Below are 23,463 nucleotides of genomic sequence, written 5' to 3' on the forward strand. Positions count from 1 at the left end.
TAAGGTTCAGTGCCACTGAATGAAGCGACCGTTTGTTTACTATTCTACGGGTCCATGTGTGAGTTGCTAGTGCCGTCACAATCTATATTGTTTGCTACTCTAAAAACTGTGATTTACGGTGCATATTCATGCTGCACTACTTTTCACATATCAATTCGGTTTTCTATCTGCAGTGTGCAATCATTAAGGGTGTTCTGTACCCGACAAGATGCCGTACTGCTGCGTACCACGCTGCAAGTCTTCGAGCAAACAACGGACGCCGGGCATGTTGTTCCACGAGATACCACGCGATCCGTAACTTCAAGCGAAATGGCTAAAGGTCATTTCTCGGGTCGACTGGACACCGAATACGACGTCGTGCTACTCGACTGTATGCAGCCGACACTTCGGTTCCTCCGACTTCAAGGAGGGCTGCAAAATTCCCAAACTCAAGAAAGACGCTGTTCCAAGAATTTTCGAAGAGTATCATTCGTACCTGCAGCCTCCGAAAAAGAGAGAGAGAAGCGACGCGTCTGTGAGAAAACGCAAGGCAGCTGCGCCAGTGAACACACCACCGCGGAAACGAAGAGCAGTTGAGAGCTAACTGGAGACTCCTTCACTTCCTCGCCATGACTTGCCATCCGTCAACATCGACTCTCAAGATTTATCACTGATGGATTGCACCGCAAGCGAACTCCTGCTACCTCTGGAAAACGGCGCAAGCGAGCGCTGGATTACTGCGACCATGCAGGTGGACAGAGCTGTGCAGGTGTCGTCATTATCCTCGGTTTCAGCAATGGACAAACGAAAGTGGAGACGTAACGAGCGAGACTTGAACGGGCGAATCGAGCGGCTCAAGAACACCGTCGACAAGTGCAAACAGAAACTGCAAAAGCTCAAGGAAGAATCCTATGTGTCTGCATTCCTGCAAGTTGGGGAGAAAGCGAAAGAGAAAGACCTGGCTGCTTCAATATTACTGGAACAAGTTCAGAATTTCGCGAAGAAGAAACCAACGTGGTCTCAGCTGACAGTACGTCATGCTGTGGGGTTGCGTAACCTCTCGACTCGTGCATACAAACACGTAAGGAGCACAGGTATACTTCGGCTGAAATGTTGTAGGCCCGTGTACTCAGATTCGGGTGCACGTTAAAGAACCCAAGGTGGTCAAAATTTCCGGGGCTCTCCACTGCGGCGTCTCTGATAATCAAACAGTGGTTTTGGGACGTTAAACCCCACAAAATCAATCAATCAACCAGGTATACTTCGGCTTCCCTGTCGAAGTACCCTCGAGCACTTTATGGGCTCATCACGTGGAGAAGTTGGCGTGACCGAACTCGTGAAGCAAAGGCTGTCTGCAGAACTCGCTTCTCCTCCCTCGTTGTGGGCGAGGGCATGCTCTTTAATTGTAGACGAAATGCGAGTCAAACAACGGCTACTTTATCACAAGCAAAGAGATGCCTTCATCGGTGAGGTGGACTATGGTGTGAACTTCCCCAAAGAAACAACAAATGAGCCTGTGCTGGCCAACTCACTCTTGTGTTTCGTCCTTAACGGCCTTACAGTTTCGTTCAAAATACCCCTGGCGTACTTTTTCGCGAGAAACTGCACAGGTCGTGAGCTGCACATGCTCATGAGACACGTTCTGAAGGGAGTTGAAGAAATAGGACTTATCATCATGCGCATTGTCACAGACAACCACAAAATCAATGTTTTGACTATGCAACTTCTGTGCAACGGAAGCCTCAAGCATTGCACTGACCACCCTGGAAAACCAAATCGAAAACTCTTTCTTGCATTCGATCAGTGCCACCTGATCAAAAACGTGCGATAACAGTTTTTGTCCTGTGACATCGGAAAAGACGGCGAAATATCATCGAACCATTTCAAGAGTCTCTACAAAATGCAGCAAGGCAGCCTTGTAAAGCCAGTACAATTTTTGACGAGAAAGCACGTATTCCCTACGAATATGGAAAAAATGAACGTGCAGAGAGCAGTGCAAGTGTTTTCTCCTCCCGTGACAGCTGCACTGAAGTTCTTGCAAGAACAGGCGGGCCACACGTGCGACGCAAGCTTCGCGGGTGTCGAAGCGACGGTGCAATTTATGGACACCGTGCACCGCTGGTTCGTGCTCATGAACGTGAGTAACAGTACCCAACATATACATAAGAAGAATGCAGACTGCAAGCAGTTTGAATCTGCAGGCGATGAACGGCTAATCTGGCTGGAGACAAGCTTCCTCGACTACCTGGCCGATCTCAAAAGTCAGTGCCTGGCAAAGAACTTCCTAACCAAAGAGACTTACGAGGGTCTTGTGATCACAACTCGTTCGAACGTTGAGTGCATTGGATATTGTTACGGAAAAGAAGAGACACCGTAACGACGAGGTTAGGGATTAGATATATTCAAAACCAGCGGTAATGGCGTGCCCGGTTCACCAGCGATCGAGCTTGCTTGTTTGTTTGTTTGTTTGTTTGTTTGTTTGTTTGTATCCTCTAATCCATGGCTCGTACCCACTCTGGGGGATTGGCCAAGAGAACATATAGTCTCATATGGACGATAACTGCATTATTGCTTACAACGAAAAAAAGGGGGGGGGGAGGGTTGGGGGAGCGAACGAGCGGAGAGGAAGATGAAGAGTTGTCTCCGCGATCGAGCGGAGACAACTCTTCGTCTTCCTCGTCAGGCACACACGCGCGTCGCCCTCTAGAACATCAATATACCTGCATGTAGCATAACCCCCGGCGGCGCATTTAGATGTCAACGTCACTAGGAGAGTTGTAGCGCTTCAACCGCGCAACATGTACAATATCGGTAGCCTGTTGGGCACATGAAGGCAACGGGGTGGCAGGACCAATTTCATATGTTACAGGAGTAACCACACGAAGGACTCGGTATGGGCCTCTGTAGCGAGTAAGCAGTTTTTCTGACAAGCCAACTTGACGAGTCGGAGACCAGAGCAGTACCAAAGAACCGGGCGGAAAGTGTACGTCGCGGTGTCGTTGGTCATACAAGCACCGTTGTTTCTCTTGAGAGGTCAGAAGGCGAGTACGGGTGATTTCGCGTGCGTGAGCGGCCCGAGTGATAGCGTCCATGGCATATTCACTGGTCGGTACTCCAGGGGATGGTATGACGGTGTCTAGAGGCAATGTTGGTTCTCGGCCAAACAGCAGAAAAAATGGAGAGTAACCGGCAGTGTCATGGCGCGAAGAATTGTAGGCAAATGTGACGTACGGCAACGCAAGATCCCAGTCGGTGTGGTTGGTAGAAACATACTCAGCGAGCATGTCTGTAAGAGTTCGATTTAGACGCTCCGTGAGTCCATTAGCTTGCGGGTGGTATGACGTAGTCAGCTTGTGTCTCATTTTACAGGAATGCAAGATGTCGGCTATTACCTTCGACAAAAAGGTGCGGCCACGGTCTTTAAGCAGCTGCCGTAGGGCTCCGTGTTGCAAAATCACGTCCTTGAGGAGGAAGTCAGCGACATCTGTGGCGCAGCTTGTTGGGAGAGCTCGTGTGATGGCATAACGCGTGGCGTAGTCGGTGACCACGGCTATCCACTTGTTACCCGAGGAAGACAAGGGGAAAGGGCCAAGTAGGTCCAAGCCAACGCGGAAAAACGGTTCTGACGGAATATCAAGTAGTTGAAGGCGTCCGGCGGGAAGTGTCGATGGCATTTTGTGGCACTGACATTTCTCACAAGCCGCTGAGCGTGCAAGCCCTGGCCAGTAGAAGCGTCGGCGTATTCGGTCGTAAGTGCGTGACACACCAAGGTCACCAGCAGTCGGAAGGTGATGAAGTTCATGTAGAACTTCCGAGCGAAGGTGTTCGGAATGACAAGCAGCAGAGCCTGTCCATCCGGCTCAAAACTTTGGTGGTAAAATACACCATCGTGGAGCACGAATGAGCGATCGGACTGACTGGAAGATGGTGATTTGAGGCGCTCAATGATAGCACGCAAGGACGCATCATAGCGCTGTTTGTCCCCAATGAATGTCATTTGCGGAAAGGAAAAGACGCAAGGCTCGGTGTCGGCGTCATGCATAGTGCTCGACTCATCGACCGGGTAGCGCGACAGGCAGTCTGCGTCCTGATGTAGGCGTCCGGACTTGTACGTCACCGTAAAGGTATACTCTTGGAGCCGCAGAGTCCAGCGCCCGAGCCGACCAGTAGGATCCTTCAGTGACGTAAGCCAACATAGCGCACGATCACTGATCTCCACTAGGGTTGCTGGGTGGCGCTTCGAGCTCTCCGGCGCGCGGCCGCCGGAAGTTCGAGCGCTTGTCCCGGAAGTCGGACAAATGGCCGCCGTTCCAGCATAGCGCGTGCTACGTATGGGCTGGTTTCGCGCGCATTCCGCTAAATATGCCTGCTTGTTGCGCCGTCAACTGCACCAGCAGACCAGAGAAGTCGTCTGGGAAGACGTTCCACTTGTAAGTATTACAATATTCTGCGCGACGTGCGTGATACGCAGCGAAACGCAAACGTGATATCAGTGTCGTTGTTAAGCTGTGGCTCTTGTTACGCAGGTTCCCACGCTCTAAGCCGGATTTATATCGGCGTTGGGTGGTAAACTTAAGAAGGGACAAATGGACTCCATCCCCAGGTAGCAGACTCTGCAGTGACCACTTTACTGACAACTGTTTTGACAGAACGGGCGCACGAACTCGGCTACAGCCTGACGCCGTGCCCACCTTGTTTTCTTTCCCGAAGCACCTGGAAAAGGTATAGTACGACATCTCGGCATTTTGGTATAGCGGCCCGGAAAAAAAAGCATACTGTTCGGCCATCGCAGTTCTCTCGTTTAGCCTTCGTATAACTAGTTGATGCTACGTTTATTAGACACTGAAATCACCTGAATGGGCGCTACCTTCTTTCGTAGTTCATCTGCTGAGTCACTTTAAAAATGACGCCCTACAAATTAGCTCGGAGCACAACAAAATCTACATGTAGCTGTGAGAAGCTGTGGTTGAGAAATTGTTTGGCACACTTACTCTGAAAACCATGTACTGTAAGCAATGAAACGGAATTGGAAAAACATGTCCATTACGTTACAAAGCGCGAGGTCTTGAATTTTAAGTGCCCAATTTTTTCTTTCAATTTCTGAAATGCTCCTATCTGCGTTATATATCTCAGTGGTGCTATGATAGCTGTCTAAGATGCTAGTGTTATAATTCAGAAACTGCTAGACTGCTATAATATGCTTGACGCCAGCATATTTTTTTACTTACAGCATTTTGCACTCGCAGTAATAAATTAGCATAACTGTGAATGAAACACGGCTGTTTCAGAGGACTGCTGAGAGAAAGCCGCCTAAGCAGAGAACTGCCATTGTGGATGTGACCCCAGTGGAACAGCCAAATGACAACACTCCAACCACGGTGCAAGAGAACTCAGCCCATGCAAGTTGCCTTTTTTGTACTACGCTGCCCGAGTGCAGCTACTTGGTCCGTCCTCGGTTGAATGTAACTAGTCCGATGTTAGTCAGGCCACTTTCTTGTAATCTCGTGGTAACCAACACGATAACTTTGTATACATTACGCACACTAGGATAGCATCCAATTTGAATCAAGTTAGTAGTCCTGGTATGTTCTGTAGTCATAGCAGAACATTGGTTTTATTCATGGCTGCAGCACCAGTTTTTCTAATCCAGGGAAAATATTGAAATTCCTGTCTGATGTGGCATTTCTCGAGTGCACCGGTAAATGAAGGGGACAAAGTTAATTTCTAAACTCCCCTGTGCACCTGGTTGCTTATTTTCTGCGTTAAATCACGTAAGCTACGAACAGATGCCTGCTTTACAAAGACTTTCATATGATGAGTGGTTTTTGTGAAAGGTGTCTTTTTCAACAGCTTTAACTTTCACTGTTTTGTTTTCAGGTCGCCGAGCACAGCTATGCAGTCCTTGACACGCCAAAAACACTGAAGAGGAAACTGGATGCTTGCACAGATTCAGCGGCGACAGTGAAAAGAAAGCTGAAGCTCAGCCTTGAACGAGAACGTCGGTTAAGAAGGAAGGTCAGCTCATTTAATGAAATAATTGATGACCTCAAGCACAAGCAGCTCATTTCAGAAGATGCCTCGGCAATGCTTGAAAGGTGCTTCATGGGGATCCCCTTGGAAGTTACGAAACAGTTGCTCAAGCAAACATCCAGTGAAGGCGACAAGTCGTCTGTTAAGTTAAGCCGAGACAAATATTCTCCTGCACTGCGTGCATTTGCACTCACGCTACAGTTTTACTCGACAAAGGCATATAACTATGTCAGAGAAACATTTCAATGTTCCTTGCCACATCCATCGACTATAACTAAATGGTATAGCTCCATTAACGGAGAACCTGGATTCACAAGCGAAGCAATCAACGCCATCCGAGCAAAAGCCAATGAGGCTAAGAAGAACAACAAACAGCTTCTCTGCAACCTTGTTGTTGATGAAATGGCCATTAGAAAGCACCTTGAATGTGACGGCAAAAAATTTCGAGGCTACGTGGATATTGGCAATGAAGTGGACGATGACAGTAACGCAGTTGCGTCTGAAGCCCTTGTTTTCATGCTCGTATCTCTGGACTCCCACTGGAAGGTACCGTGTGGCTATTTTTTGATCAATGGTCTTTCAGGAAAAGAGCGTGCGAACATTGTGAAGCTCTGTCTGACAAAGTTGCATGAGACAGGAGTGCACGTGACATCATTGACATGTGATGGTCTCCGTTGTAACTTTACAATGTTCAAAGACCTGGGGGCTTCCGTTGAAGATGCATCAGCGATGTCAACATCATTCCTTCACCCTGTAACACAAGAAAAGGTGTACTGCCTTTTAGACGCATGTCACATGGTCAAGTTAGTTAGAAATGCTCTTTCTGCTCTTGGGTGCCTCAGGGACGCATCAGGCGCATCGGTGAGCTGGGACTACATTGTCCAGCTACAAGAACTTCAAGAAAAAGAAGGCTTGCATGCAGCAACAAAACTACGTGCTGCACACATTCAGTGGCAGAAACAGAAGATGAAAGTCAACCTTGCTGTCCAGACTTTAAGCACTAGTGTGGCTGACGCCATAGATTTTTGTCGTGAAGACTTGCAACTCCCACAGTTCAAAAATTCAGAAGGAACTGTGAAATTTATTCGAATGTTCGATAAACTGTTTGATTTCCTCAATTCACGCAACCCAGTGGCCAATGGTTTCAAAGCGCCGCTCCGACCTAGCAACAAGGGAACCTGGATGAACTTCTTCGAAGAAGCCAAGGAGTACATTAGGGGGCTGACTGACGGATCAGGTGTTCCCATTTTCAGGACGCCCAAAAGAACTCCATTTCTAGGATTTCTGGTGACCATTGAAAGTGTCATCGGTCTGGCATCCGCGCTCCTCCTCTCGGACAATGCTCCACTCCATTACTTTCTTACTTACAAGCTTTCACAAGACCATATTGAACTGTTCTTTGCCGCTGTGCGTTCTAAAGGGGGCTGGAATAACAATCCCACAGTCTCACAATTTGTGGCGGCATACAAGCGACTTGTCACACACAACCAGGTGAAGGGTGGGCGAGGGAACTGTGAGTCTCTTGACAATACGCGCATACTGTACGTGAGCAGTCAGTTTTGCTCCAACGATGAGCTCGACATGGCCACAGCAAAGCGAAGCGGCACACAAGACCTCATGCAAGGCATAGACCTACCCGACGAGAGCGAGCGGGATGTCATAGTTGAGGATCTCCCTGCACTGTCTCCGTACCTTGGAAACGTCGTTGGTTACATCGCAGGGTTCGTTTGCCGAATGGTCAAACGTAAAATACCTTGCGCAGTATGCTACTCGGCCACCATTGCCGAGACATGTGGTTCGGCACTCCTGAACAGAAAAAACCGTGGAGGTCTTTCCAAGCCGTCGTCATCGACAACGTACATCTGTCAGCTGACTAAAAAAGCTGTTCGATTGCAGGAGAAGGTTCACGACGGAGGCCTTCCCAAAAAGAATGCAGCTGACACTGTGACAGCCAAGGTTATGGCAGAACTTTCGGGAGTGCTGAGCACGAACAAGCTCTATCCGGAACTGCATGGCCATATGTTCGAATCAGCAGTTGACTCCAACCACTTTGTGCGTCTTGTTAAATGTGTCATCGGCTGCTACGTGAAGATCAGGATGCACCATGCCGCGAAGCAAGCTACTGCAAAGATAACAGGACCAAACATCCGCAAGCGACTTGCAAAGTTGATTATTTTCAGTCACCAGTGAAGTGATGTGACGTGGCATTTCTTAAGTGCTTCAAGCGACTTGCAGAGTTGATTATTTTCAGTCACCAGTGAAGTGACGTGACGTGGCAGTTCTTAAGTGCTTCGAGTACAATAAACACGTGAAATCCATCTTTGTACATGTATGCCTGTTTTGTTTTCAATGGCGAGGCAGCAAGCATACTTAAATATTAACCTGCATGCACTATTGCCAACCATCTCCAGGCACTGCATTGTCAGTAACAAGGACACGTGCACAAACGTTCTGAGTAAATGAGTTTTTCGTACAATTGCAGGCCTCTCAATTCGAATGAAGCAGTTCCACGCGTCCTCCTTTATCATTCTTTAAGGGTTACACTAAAATGTCTAATTGAAGCCGTAACCACTAGGCAAATCTAAATCTGGATAGACCAGTTTGCATTAGGCACTGCGTGTGCGCAATGGGTGGGCGTCCCTGAAAACTAGCAATAAATGTGTTCATAAGCTAGAAATTTTCCTTCAAGAGAAAGGGCGATACTTTTTGTCAGGCAATGATGAGAAAGCGCGTTTTAAAAGAATTTACTTTGACCTGCTGGTTACACATATATGCTTGAATTCATATTGTAAAGGGTTCCGATGTACTAACCTTCAAAGGTAAAACAGGAGCAAGCTGCGCACAGCCAATTCAGGATTTTTTTTTTTTGGCCGGCACGTAGCAAACATCAAATCGGTTATTGTTTCAGGCAGCTTCCTCCGCGTTGTTATCGAACTCGCTTAGCTAGTTGATTTTCCGATAATCCAAGGCCTTTCACGGCTGTTGATTTATTGTTTTCGACTAATACAATCCCCTTCATGACTGTTAATTTATTGTAAGACGTGCATCCTAACACGAATCATAAAGTCCACTCGCCAGCATAAATCCCGTTCGAGCTGCGTCGTCTCCTCTCGAACCGATACCTAAGTGACATTTTTGTTCTCCTTCGCAATTATAAACTGCTTCATATTAACGTCGCATGTTTCGGTATAGCATAAGTTGTGATCTTAACGCCATGTGTATCACCAAAATGCAATTAAGTGAGAACAAAATGCAAAATGCGTCAATGGGAACGCTGATCAGCGGTTGAGAAGCGTAGCAGACGCTCAACTTCCGGGACGAGCCATTGAACTTCCGGTGGCCGTGCGCGCGCCAGGCAGCGACAGCGGCGAAGCGCCATCCAGCAACCCTAGTGGAGATCAGTGCGCACGATGGTCAGTTATCACAGAAAAATTAGTGCCATATAAATATGGGCGGAACTTCGAGACTGCCCAAACAAGAGCAAGACATTCACGCTCCGTGATGGAATAGTTGCGCTCAGCAGCTGCGAGGAGGCGGCTAGCGTAGGCGACAACTCGGTCGTGTCCCCGTTGGCGCTGGGCTAACATGGCTCCGATTCCGTGACCACTAGCATCGGTTCGAACTTCCATCAGAGCGAATAGGTCAAAGTGAGCCAATATGGATGGAGTCGTCAATAGCGTGATTAGGTGAGAAAAAGCAGCAGCTTGGTCGGTACCCCACGTAAGTGTGACGTCTTTCTTTAGAAGCTATGTGAGGGGTCGAGCGATGGTTGCGAAATGTTTCACAAACCTTCTAAAATAGGAGCAAAGTCCTACAAAACTCCGGACGTCTTTGGCTGACTGGGGTACAGGAAAACTGGTGACTGCAAGAATTTTCTCGGGGTCCGGCTGCACACCAGAGGCGTCGACAAGGTGGCCCAACACTTTAATTTGCCGGCGTCCGAAGCGCCACTTCGACGAGTTCAATTGGAGGCCTGCAGTGCGGAATATGTCGAGAACAGCTAACAAACGCTGAAGGTGGGTCTCAAATGTTGGGGAATATACAACGACATCGTCACAATAACAAGGACATGTTGACCATTTGAACCCTTGTAGCAGAGAGTCCATCATGCGCTCGAACGTGGCTGGGGCGTTGCATATCCCAAATGGCATAACCTTGAACTGTTATAGGCCGTCTGGAGTTACATATGCAGTCTCCTCTTGGTCTTTTTCGTCGACAGCAATCTGCCAGTAGCTGGAACGTAGGTCTATTGTGGAAAAGTATCGGGCGCCGTGGAGACAATCGAGAGCGTCATCGATGTGGGGTAAAGGGTAAACGTCCTTTTTCGTGATTCTATTCAGATGACGTTAATCCACGCATAAGCGCCACGTGCCATCTTTCTTTTTAACGAGCACAACGGGAGACGCCAAAGGGCTCGAAGAGGGTTCAATAATTCCTTTGGCTAACATCTTGGTGACTTCTTGTTGAATTATTTTACGATCGGTGGCAGACACCCGGTATGGTAGCCGATGAATGGGATGAGAATCACCTGTGCTAATGCGGTGCTTGACGAGTGAAGTCTGGCCGAGTGGACGGTGGTCGATGTCGAATATGTCGCGGTATGAAGCCATAAGGCGGTACAGCGCGGTTGACTTCTCAGGTTAGGTCCGGGGCGATCATGGAGCGTAAGGTCGCAGCGAGGCACGTGGCATCCTGCGAGTGATGTGGGTGCTCGGGACATACGTCTGCCGTATAACAGGTGACGTGGTAGTCAATTAAGGGCCTTAGTGTGGTGACCAAAATTCCTTGGGGTAGCACTTGTTTTATGAAACCGAAATTGATAACAGATAAATATGTTCGGTTAGAGGCCATGCTTACGATAGAGTGCGGGACAGTAATGACACACCCCAGGAGAACATCAGTAATCGGCGTCACGATATAATCACCGTCAAGCACGGGAGAGGGTGTTGCCATTTCGATGAATGTGAGAGCTTTAGGTGGTATCCGGAAAAAGTCAGTGTTGCACAAGCTGTTTGGGACTTCAGGGTGAGAATCCGGGAGAAGAGGAAGTTCTAGGCAGAGAGTACCAGCGGCACAATCGATGAGGGCAGAATGCGTCGATAGGAAGTCCATGCCGAAGATTAGGTCGTGGGGGCGATTTTCAAGCACCGTAAATAAAACGGTAACATGGTGGCCGGAAATACTAACACGAGTGGTACACATTCCAGTGATGGCCACAGTTCCACCATCAGCGACACGGAGGGCTTTAGTTGCTGCAGGCGTGAGGACTTTTTTGAGCAGGCGACACAGATGAGCACTCATTATGGACACTTGAGCTCCGGTATCGACTAACGCCGTCAAAGAAATACCGTCCACATACACCTCAATCAAATTCATATCAGTGGGGAGAGTCAATGGAGAATTTGGATCATTCGCAAGCGATGCAGCACTACCTCCCAGAGCTGCATGATCTAGTTTTCCGTCCGAGAGGATCCATAGTTGAGCGGCGTAGTTGGGGCGATGGGGAACGGCGGCGTTGAGGTGACGGCGAACGAGCAGTGGAGAGGCTGTTGGTGATGTCGGAAAAAGGGTACACATGACTGGGCGAATACCGACGGGAGTCCTCGTATGGTCGATTAGAGGTAAATTGGCTCCAGTTTGAGGCCGTCCAAGTACTGTGGCAGTAGCGGGACTTACGGTCAACTTGGTGGCAGCGGAAGCAGATCGGCTTGTCGTCTGCAGTTCTCCATTCCGCCGGATTGTGGGATCGCGGAATAAAGTGTAAGTCATGGCGTGGTGCATTTGTTGTCATTGGTCTGGAGACGGGTCGGGAGACAGATCAGGCCACAGGAAAACCAAGCTTTGCAATTTCCTGCCTCACGACGGCTTGAATAACGGAGACTGGCCGAGGCGTTTGTGCGGCGCCATGGTCGAGCGGATGTGGAGGAAATGTTGCTGGACTTGACGCCTCAAGCTCCTGTCGAACTATGCGTGTCACGCTGTCCTGCATGGGTGGTGTGGCACCGAGATCGGTGCAAGTGGATTTAACAGCCGTGTTTGGTAGCCGCGTAAATTGAGGCAGAACACGGCGGCTTTTGGCCATTTCGAAGCGTCGGCATTCTTTGATAATCATATCTACGTTCGTGACGTTAGTGTAGACGAGCAAATCGAAGGCGTCGTCCGCGATGCCCTTAAGTATGTGGCCTACCTTGTCACTCTCTGTCATTTGCTCGTCGACTTTTCGGCACAACGCGAGCACATCCTAAATGTACGAGACATACGACTCTGTTGACGACTGCACACGAGTGGCGAGTTCTTTTCGCGCTTCCATTTGGCGACCGGACGGGTCCCCAAAGATGTCGCGTTGGTGCTCCTTGAAGGTATCCCAGCTAGTGAGCTCGGTCTCATGGGCGTTGAATCAGCCCCTTGGAGTGCCGTCAAAGTAAAATATTACGTTGGCGAGCATCTTGGTAGGGTCCCATCGGTGTGTGGCTAACACGCTCGTACATACGGAGCCAGTAGTCGACGTCGAGCCCAGGTTCTGTGGAGAATGTACCGGAATCACGGGGGGTGGGCATCGTCAGGTATGTAGTGGCTGGAGCTACAGATGGGGATGCTGCTAGGCTGTTGTCATTGGTAGCCATGGCCGCAGACTGAATGGTGCGGCCACTGCGAAGCTTCGTGGTGAAGACGGGGAACGTTCCACCTCCACCAAATATGTTACAAAAAAGAAAAGACACCGTAACGACGAGGCTGGGGATTAGATATATTCAAAACCAGCGGTAATGGCATGCCCGGTTCACCAGCGATCGAGCGGAGACAACTCTTTCTCTTCCTCGTCAGGCACACACGCGCGTCACCCTCTAGAATATCAATATACATGCATGTAGCAATATCTTCTTGAAGAGATGTCTTTTCACTTCGTTTTGACGAGGAAAATGTCATTGGACCCTTTCGAGTTGTTCTTTGGCTGGATGAGGAAATCAGTAGGATCAAATGATCAAAGGGACGTCCGTGCCGTGCTCACAGGCATTGAGAAAACCCTCAAGACCAGTGTCGCATCAGCGTCGAGTAATAGCAACGTAATGGCAGCAGAAGAGAGTAATCGCTTGTCAACGCTGCCGCAACAGAAACACAAGGGTGCAACACAACACCCAACAACACAAGGGTGCAAACCAGCGAGAAATTTCCTGCAGATGCACGTAGAGAGCTCATAGACCGGCTAAACCGAGATAATTCTCTGCTTCCCACTCCAGATGTGGCCGCATTGGCTAAGATCGGTGGCTACCTCGCAAGAGCCGTACGAGAAAACATCGAATGTGAGGAGTGCTTCGCGCTCTTAACAAAGCCAAGCGCCTCGACCCCATCGGACTCGCTCATTAAACACCAAGACCACGGTGGACTTCTTTATCCGTCCGCACAACTTCTAGATGCTTTCTACGCACTACAGAAGTTCGTCGAAGCTCTTCTAGCGACAAGAAGGCGTATGCATCACCCTCTAAAGGAGGCTGTGAACAATGCTGCTGAAATCCTCCGTGACCACAAATCTTTGATGTGTTCGAAGCCAGGGCACCAGGAGAATTTGCTCAAATTGTTGCTGACAAAGTTCTTCCGCCCAATATTTACCAACTCCGCGCTGAAAGCGACAGACAAACATGACGTCGCCAAATTGTTCGAAATAAAACCGCTTTCACGAAAGACCCTGAAACTGTGCGCTTGATCTCACAGCTGGGGGCCTAAGTGAAAGGTCCAGTGTGAAAGGTCCAGTTTTCACAATATGTCTCGTGTTGCTTGCTTTCAAGATTGGCGTGTTTGATTCGGTCAAACACTTTTCAGAGGGTGTCGATGTGTTCTTGCCTTGTGTCGGTAGCAATGCCACCATCGTCGAAGTAATGATGAACGTTTTCGACACCACCAAGTACATGTCTCATCAGGCGCGAAAATACGGCCGGTGCCGTCTTAATACCGAAAGGCATGTAAAAAAAGTGGGAGAGATCAGACATGCTGGAAAAGCCGTTTTCTCACGGCTCTATGTAGACATTGGTACTTGCCAATATCCTTTCGTAAAGTTAAATTTGGAAAAAATCCGCTTTCGACCAACAAGTGCAAGTAGGACATCAATGCGTGTTGTTGGCTCGCAATCTGGGATGAGTATCTTGTTTAGTTTCCTGAAATGTATGCAAAGCCGAATCGTGTTGTCAGGTTTCTTCACCACTACGATCGGTGCGTGGTACGGCGACTTACACTTCTCAATGATACCCAACTTTAGCATCTCTAGCACTTCGTTTTCGACCTTTTCTTGCAAGGCAAATGGTATAGGGTACTGAGGGACGTGCACTGGTTTATCGGATGTAAGACGAAGGGAAAATTCAATGAGCGCAGTCATTCCAGGCAGGTCTGTCGGCATACTCTTCGAATAAGCATTCCACTTCTTCAACCTGTTCAGCGGTAAGGTCTGTGGCTACGTTGACATCAGTGCGAAATAGCGTGCGATGCAGGTTCAGTACTGGCATAAGGTTCACGTCATCCTCTTGTCCTTCAGTGGTGTTTTCGTTAATCTCTGTGACAACTGACACCTGTTGGGGCTAGCTAGGTTCCCATTCTTCGTACCTCTTGAGCATATTTATATGGAATATCTTGTTTTTTCCAAAGACGTCAATGACGTAATCTACGTCATTTCTTCGCCCAATTACTGGGAATGGTCCTTTTCACTGCATTAGAAGTTCATTGGAGTCCGTAGGCAACAATATGAGAACTTTGTCCCTTGAACACAATTTCCTAGGACGACTCTTCTTGTCGTGGTATGTTCTTTGCTTGGCGTGAGCTTTTTCCAATTGTTCGTGCTAAATCTTGCACGTCTCCTCCAGCCGATTCCGCAAGTCAAAGACATACGTGTATTTTGTCCGTGTTTCTCCGTGGAGTTCCTCATTCGTCCACAGCTCTCTTAATACTGTCAGCGGTCCTCGGACATGACGACCATAGATAAGCTGAAAGGGAGAGAACCCGAGGCTTGCCTGTGATGCTTCTCGGTACGCAAAAAGCAGCGAGGTGAGGTAGCTGTCCCATGATCTTGGTTTCTCTTGGCACATTCTCCTCAACATCATCCTCAAGGTTTCATTGAATTTCTCTACGAGGCCATTCGCCATGGCATGGTATGGCGTCGTCTTGAGAAGCTTCACGTAGAGAAGCCGACTAACCTCTTTCATTGGGTCGGAGGTAAAGCTTGCTGCCTGGTAGGTGACTATTTCTTTGGGTAAACCAATGCGGGAAAACATTTCGATGAGCGCTTCGCCAACATCAACGGCATCATTTGCAGGAAGTGCTACAGCATCCAGATACCTAGTTGCGAAATCAACTAGAACGTATCGGTTCCCCCGGTCTGACATTGGTGAGAAGGGGCCGATGAGATCTACTGCCACTCTTTCAAAAGGTGTGCGGATCAGAGGCATGTTGCCGAATGGAGCGACTCCTACTTTTCTTTTAGGCGTTGTTCGTTGGGATATGTCACAAGATTTCACGAAGCGTTTTACGTCTCCGTGTAAATAAGGCCCGTAGAGTTCTTGCAAAATACGATGGGTTCTTTTTTTGATTCCCTGATGGCAAGCCATGAAGTTTTCATGGGCAACTTCTAAAATATTTCGTCGAAACGTTTTTGGAACTACCACCTGCTAAAACGTTCTACCTGTTGCAAGGTGGTAACGACGGTAGAGCAATCCATTTTCTTCCATGAATTCATAGCCGTGACCTTTTCCCAATTGAAATTTTTTGTTCTCTTCACTAAAAAACGATTTTAACTTCGGGTCACTCTGCTGTCCCTCAATGAGTTGCGCTTTTGTGATGTCACTCGACAAAACCTACGGGTCGTAGAAGGGACGTATCTTGCGTTGTTTTTGTTGCGGAGCTTTTGTTTTAGTGACGCTTGACGCCTGCGGAGGGTTCCTGGTCATGTTCATTTCATTCCACTCTTCCTCAGCCGCATCTGCTCACTCCCAGTCTGAATCAGGATCGTAAGGTCCTCTGACGCCTGGAAGGTTTCCTAAAACCACATCGTACAGTGGTTGGTTCATAGAAGCCACTTTTATACTGCCTGAAAAGTAAGGCGTTTTCACTTGTGCGATGGCTTCGGGGAAGCGACTCCTTCAGCCATCAAGCAAAAAGACACTGCTTGTTTTGCCCGTCAAACACTCTTCAGGTATCAAGTCTCGCCTGACCATTGCTGTATTGCAGCCTGTGTCCCGTAGCACGCGAACCTTTCTTCCTAGCAATCGCCCTGCAACTACTGGCATCCCGTCGCTTAGCAAACGTACAGCGGATTTCCTGCTCCCGTGGTCATTACTTGAGCGGCTAGTTTGCTTTCGTGGGCACTTTGACGATTTGCCCTGGTGAGGTCCAGTCAGTTGTGCTTCTGTGAATGCACAGGACGAAGTCGGTTTGTTGTATGTGCGCTGACCTCTGCAATTTTCAGCCGTGTGTCCCGGTTTGCCACACGATTTGCACTTTACCAATTGTTTAGGGAGCCGAATGGCTGAGTCGATTACAGAGCATGCACTTCACTTGCGGTTTACAGGATGCTTCATTAAGTTTCTCACCAAAATCGTTCCCCGTATCGGGATCTTTTTCAATGTTCGAAAAATTCTGTGCTTCTAGGAAGCGATCAGATAGCTTAGCAAGCTCGTCAAGCGATTCGCCCTCTCGCTCCTTAAGATGACTAGTTTCGGTTGGTAACAGCGTAGGAATTGCACGGAGATTATATGATCACGTAGCCCTTCGTACGTTTTTGACACGTTGGCCATGTCAACCCAGTGATCAAAATAGCCCGCAATTCTCACGGCTAACTGCGTTCCAGTTTCGCCGTCCGCAGCTCTTGCCTTGTGAAACTTGTCTTGGTACCCTGCGCCGTAAATTGAAATTTTTGCAGCAAGGCTTTGTTCACCTTCTGGTAGTCCAATGAATCGGCGGAAATCATCCTACCGATCGCAATTAAGACGTCGCCCGTGATGCACATACTCACAGCCAGGGCCGCGTGAAGTCAAGAAGGTCCACTTTGGGGCCGTTGATGCCGGGACTCTGCGCCCAAGCGACCCGCTCCACGGTGGACGCTCTCGGCCTGTGCGTGCTCGTGGGCCGAACCGTGAGTGTGCCCATCTGCCCACAGCGTCAAGGCCTTGGCCCGGCCTCGTGCACGTTCCCTAGCGATCTCCTCATAGCGGAACCGGCGGGAGCGCTCCAAGTCGAGGCAGCAGGAGGTAGGGCTCCGGGTTTTCCATGGACCGGACGCCCTGCGAAGGAGAGCCCAGCCTTGCTATTCCGACTCTTGTGCACAGCGCACACATTCAAAAGGCCACACAAGTTGCCACCGCACGGCGTACTGTTTTGTTTTTGCACATTTCAACCCGCGCGCACCATATATTATGACAATATCAACGGCATAGATAGAGAATTTTCCCGTGGTGTCCCGTTCAAGGTTTTCTGCTACCCTGCTCATGGCCAGATTAAAAGCGTTGGTTCTAAAATAGATCCCTGTGGAACACCTCTGTCCAATAGTAAGTCTTCGGGCTCCATCCAGGTGATGCACCGCTTAAGCGAACGGGCCGAGCGGCAAGGAAATTTCAAATCCATCTCTGCGCACGCCGACTTGGGTAGCACTTAGCTAGTTCTTCAATAATAGCGTTATAGTGAACATTATCGAATGCTTTCTGCATTTCGATGGCCAGCAAAGTCAGGCAACATCTTTCTTGAGGTACGATTGATAATGCGCCGTAGCAGCCAAAGGCAGTCATGGGTGCCGAGGTTAGGGCAAAAAACCCGCCTAGACTGGATGGTATCCTGGCCGGATTATCTCGAGGTAATGGGATATGCGTGTGTGAATCATGCGTTCAATGAGCTTACATGGAGTAGACGTTAAAGATATTGACCAGAGGTTCTTGCAGAAGGTCTTCTCTTTTCTATGTTTTGGAATAGGATGAATGAGATACAGCTTAAGGTTCTCCGGAAGGTTCTCCTGAGGTTCTCCTGGGGCCCAGAAGTCATTGATTACCGCCAAAAGTGCGTCCTGGGCTTTATCTCCGAGGTTGCGGAGTTCTTGTCATGTGATTCGGTCGTGGCCAGGCGCCAATCGAGGACGCCCGTGTTTGATGGCTGCTAGCTTTTCTCCCATTCTAAATGGGCGATCGAGATTGGGATCAGGTCCCGTTGTGGTAGAGGCTTTCGGAGTTGTAGGTGGAGTGAGTGAAGCGTGAGGAAAGAAAGTAGTAATAACTTCGTCTTCCACAACTGACGGATCTGCTTTAAGGAACAGCTCAGCCAGAGGAGAATAGCCCTTTCCTTTTCCGCTGAGGCTACGAAAAATGCGCCATAGACCTTGGAGGCCCGGTACACGGCCAAGGCGTTCGCAAGTTGATTGCCAGGCTTCACTTTGAAGTTGGAGCTGATATTCATTCATAAGCTTAAATTGGCGCTTATTTTTCATGAGGCCAGAGTGTCGTTTGCCGTGCGAGCGGTATCTTCTGACTAAATAGTCAGCAGTTTTCCATAAATTGCCTAAATGGTTATCCATCGGTTGAGTATGGTCTTCGCATGGCACTGTTTCGTGTGCCAGCACACGGGCCTGTTGAACAATGTCCAGAAGGCCCTCAACTGTCGAGAAGGATCCAGTAACATTACTACGACAAGTACTCCAATTAGTCATCGTTGTTGCTGTTTTGATCTGGAGGCGTTTTCTATGAAGTGCCATAAATATCGGGAGATGATCACTGCCCCATGACTGGCTGGAGACTGTCCAGTGCTGTACAAATCGGGGGCTGGCGAGGATGAGGTCTGGGGTCGTGTCTCTCTGCGCTCTACGTAGTCCTATTCTTGTAGGGGTACCGGGGGTGTCACAAATTTCTTCAGAAGAGAGTTCAATAGAGTCACAAAGATATTTTCCGCGTTTATTCGTCTTTCGGGCACCCCAGGCAGGGCGTTAAGCACTAAAATCACCTCCAAAGAGAGGTTCTTAGATGCTTGCCTTAGCGCCTCCAGCCATGTGTATGGTCTAACTGAAATATTTCCTGGGCGAAAATACGCAGAAACGACCACGAAGGGCTTTTGGCCAGGAGGACAAATTTTAACAGCTACTATTTCGCGAGCATTATAACTGAGATCAGGAATGTCTCTATAAGTGGCCGGGCAGTCATTACGCACCAGAAGCGCTGCCTAGCCTTTGGGAAGCTGCCGCTTATGTTTTATAGTTGGTGTCTGAAAAGCACGGTAACCAGGAAGCGAGCCCGTGCCACGCGTCTCCTGGAAAAGAAAGAACAAGGCGCGATGCCTTTGAACGTAATTACAGATAGTGGAGCACGTTTGGTTAAAACTACACAATTCCACTGCACCCCCTGAGCGAAAGAGCTCATGAGGAAGGCCCTGGTTTGCGGTGCTTATTGCCATCAGCGAAGACGTTGCGCTGCAGTTCATCAAACATATTTTGAAACCGAGTTTGCATGGTATCAAGGGCTTGTGTTAGAGTGTGAACCATCTCCGACCAAATTGCATGCTCCAGCTTACTAGACTCTTGAGCCCGTTCTTGTTGCAGGAGCCCAATAATGTGAGAATAGGTGGAGTCCTTGTCTGTGAATGGTTTAGAACGACGTTTTGGAGAACGGCTCTTTCTTTTATTTCGAGAGACTGCAGCTTGGCGTTGGGGACCGATTCCCTTTCTTTTGGTCCACCATTAGGTCGCGAAGTCTCTCATTTTATTGCCGTAAATCCTGTACTTTTTGGCGAAGGCTGTTGATAAGCTGCGTGAGATCGAAAGAAGCGGCTGTTTCAGTCCAGGTTACTTTCTGAAGCTTCGGAGGCGTAGGTTGTGTGGCAGACGTCGTAGAAGATGAATCATTAGTGTTGATTAATATGTGGGGTTTAACGTCCCAAAACCACTATATGATTATGAAATGCGCCGTAGTGAAGGGCTCCGGAAATTTCGACCACCTGGGGTTCTTTAACGTGCACCCAAATCTGAGCACACGGGCCTACAACATTTCCGCCGCCATCGGAAATGCAGCCGCCGCAGCCGGGATTCGAACCCGCGACCTGCGGGTCAGTAGCCGAGTGCCTTAGCCACTAGGCCACCGCGGCGGGGCATTAGTGTTGCGAGGAAGGGCTGATTCAGATATATTTCGTTCAGGACAATGAGGGCTGAGTGAAATGTGTGTGGAGGCTCCACAAGCCACGCAATGAGGAAACTGCTTACAGTTTCGGTTGACCTCATGCGGAGCTTTGCCACAGTCCCAGCATACTGGGGGGAAGGAACAGTATTTGGCAACATGGCCCAAACGATGACAATTGTAGCATGCGACCGGGCGAGGCCGATATTCGTGAACACGGATAACTTCATACTCAAACACCAAGTGTTTCAGTAAGGTAAGGAGTCTGTATCAAATGTCGAAAGCACCAGCTGTGCTTTACCGAGCATGCGCACATCGGTGATTGTTGCCTGTTCACAGTGCAGATGCGCTTTGATGTACTCAATTGCTAGGCCGGGTCTGATCTTTATTACCCCACGAGAGCTGCCGACTGCGTGTGGCTGAAGAGGCGATGTGTCGACATGAATTACCCGCACGCTACCATTGACTGTTGCCACTAAGCGCGAGAGTGTACATAATTGCAAAAAAGACCTTCGTCACGAAGTGTGATCCGTACGCAGTTACTGGTTATGTCAAAGCAGAGAATTGACATTTCTGCAATAAAGGTTGACAGAGCGCTTTGCTCTATGGCGTCTGTAAGGGCTTGTTTCGGAATGTCTGTCACATGCACTTTGTTTAGCGGCCTGATCAAAACAGTATAGCGGGGCCGACTCCGGCGTTCGGCGTGCAGTCTGTTCGGTGACACTTGGCGTCGGTAGTACACGGCGTTATTCTTTTGTACTCCGTTGTCGAGAAGTTCGGTGGTGCCGGTAGAAGAGCCCGCTGCCGTGTCGTGGACACGAGGTCCGGTAGACGATTCTAATGACAACGTAGACTGCGTTGCATCTATTGTCTCGTTTTCGTCAGAGAGCGTTGGGCAATCGCTTGAGTTCACTGGAACTCTTGTGCATGCCGCGGTCGTTTTCATAGTAGGCGTCTTGAGATTCGGAGTGAAACGCGCCGGGCGTAACAGGTTCACCAGGCACGGCATGGCGGCGCGGACGCGGTGCGAACGCGGCCGCCAGCAGCTGTGCCTCAGGCCAGTCCAACGGTGCTCACAACACTTAGGGTGGTCAGTTCATAAAACACAGAGAAAAAGAGAAAAAGGTTCTCCAAAAACGCTCTCTGTGCGACACAGGCTCACCGTGTAACTGGCATTCACTTCTGCGGTAAAGAACCGTGGTCTATCAGCCAAAAAAAAACTAGTCGAACTGACAAGAAAACAAGGAGCCGAGGTCAGGCACGTCTGCCATCGTAGGCGCTGCGGAAAAGAATCCCACATCATGTGAAGTTATCGTCAGTTGTAGTTACGTGCCATCCGCACAGTTTAATTTGTGTAGCAGGGTTGAGGGCTACCATCCTTGTGAGCCCCAGCGCAAACACCAGCTCTGCATATCAGCTTACTACGTCACTGTCACTAATATCCAAGTTGGTGTTAGCATTGCTGTTGGACTGCTAATATAACACATATGCAGCTGCTTAACGTATGTGAGTGCGGGGATTTTTATGTATATGAAGCGCCACTTATAACGTCTTGCTTAATAAAAAATAAAGCACGTTCACCTTGCGTCTACAAACTTCGTAAAAGATCGAATTCCAAGGTGCCTGGAATCTGTCAAATTGATATAGTAGGGCCATGCCATCATGATCATCAAAACCTTTCACACTTCTCCAAAATACTTCTCTATACCAACATATGCACGGGATCATGAGAGCACCCTGGCGTCAGCAGCTGGATGGATCGATCGACGAACGGACGGAGGATGGACGAGTGGATGGACGGATGGACGGATGGATAGAAAAACGGACGAATGAATGAATGAATAAACGAACGAACGGACGGACGGACAAACGAACAGACGAACCGACAAACGGACGGACGAACGGACGAACGAACGGACCAACGGACGGACGAACGGACAGACGGACGAACGAACGGACGAATGAACGAACGAACGAATGAACTGGCAGACGAACGGACAAACGAACGGAGTATGCAATAAAATGCAGCTGACTTAAAATGTGTGATACGAGTACTGAACGCCGGGCGAGTTGGTAATTCATAACTACCGAACTGTGCGAAAAAACGACGATAAACGCACTGCGTTTGTGCGTATGTCTTCTCTGTTTCTTGTCGCTTTTTCGCGCATTTCTGTAGTAAAAATGTTTCGTGGAAACAACAGAAATGAGTAAGTGGCAAACCACACCACAGTGCACGCGTCAACTTCACGTCTGTAACAGCAGCCTTTCATAGTGCATGCTTCTCTCCAGTGTTACCATTGTTCAAAACTACACATTGTTGTAAATATCCTGTGCTCATATTTTCTTCAACTTGGGTTGCATGCTTACCTTTCCACAATGTCGACCGATGATGTGCGTACCATGGACGCGTTATTGTTGCTGATACATTGATGCACAGTTACCTTGTGCCAAGGATGAAAACTGCCTGTAATTACTAAATGTAGTCATCATCATCATCATCATCAGCCTGACTACGTCCACTGCAGGACAAAGGCCTCTCCCATGTTCCGCCAGTTAACTAAATGTAGTACGCATACTGAAATTTCACTTTGGGTGGTGTCAGTGCAAGGCATTTTATTTTTTATACAGTGTATTTGGGTCTACGCAATGTAAGGCTTGTGACGAACTGCTAAAAAACTCACTAAGCCTCTGTATCGCGTGCTTGTCTTAATAAGAATATGTTGCCCTCTCTACTAATTTAAACTTAAGTGATGAGTCTAAGCTAATATATTCTGCAATTTATACTTTATTCAGTCCTGCACAGAATGTCTTTATATGTGTATGAAATCACCACTACGCATTAGTTACTTAAAAAGAGCTGCGATGACACGTGTAAGTCAGCTTCCTTTAGTTCATGTAAATATTCCTCGGGCATCGACCTTTCTTAGTTGTGGACTCATAACTCGTCTTATGTTAGAATGCTCTCAGCGATAGCTGTCATGGGCGTATCGGTAATTTCTTCACAACGGATATACTTGTATACATTGTATTTCTTAAGGTTATCTTGCACAAATAAGCGGTTTCAAGGCTTTTACCTCTAGTTGTACTTACATAAACTGTGGCCCATATGATTCGTTGTGCCAGCCGTAGTAGTGGCTTGCATTAATGTTGATCAACCCGTAAGATACACATGTGTCAAGCAGACATTGAATCGTGGCGTTTTTTGGTATAACCAGAAATGCTCACTTGTGTTGAAGACCTGAGTATAAATGAGAATATAGCAAAACCACACTCATGACAAGATATTGAAGTTTTTGTTTGGGCACTAAAAATGCCACATGATAAATAGCGTTCT

At 48.5% G+C, this 23,463-nt stretch overlaps 1 protein-coding gene across 1 annotated transcript; it reads left to right on the forward strand.

The window, feature by feature from the left end:
- The first annotated feature begins 1,879 nt into the window (after positions 1 to 1,879).
- LOC142768285 (uncharacterized) lies at positions 1,880 to 13,708 on the forward strand. The gene is made up of 4 exons (XM_075870243.1): positions 1,880 to 2,316; positions 9,105 to 9,111; positions 12,879 to 13,130; positions 13,172 to 13,708. Exons 1-4 carry the CDS (start codon positions 1,880 to 1,882, stop codon positions 13,706 to 13,708), a joined length of 1,233 nt encoding a protein of 410 aa, XP_075726358.1.
- Positions 13,709 to 23,463: the final 9,755 nt, after the last annotated feature.

The sequence above is a fragment of the Rhipicephalus microplus genome, chromosome 8 (genome assembly GCF_043290135.1).
Source record: "Rhipicephalus microplus isolate Deutch F79 chromosome 8, USDA_Rmic, whole genome shotgun sequence".
Taxonomy (NCBI): Eukaryota; Metazoa; Arthropoda; class Arachnida; order Ixodida; family Ixodidae; genus Rhipicephalus; species Rhipicephalus microplus.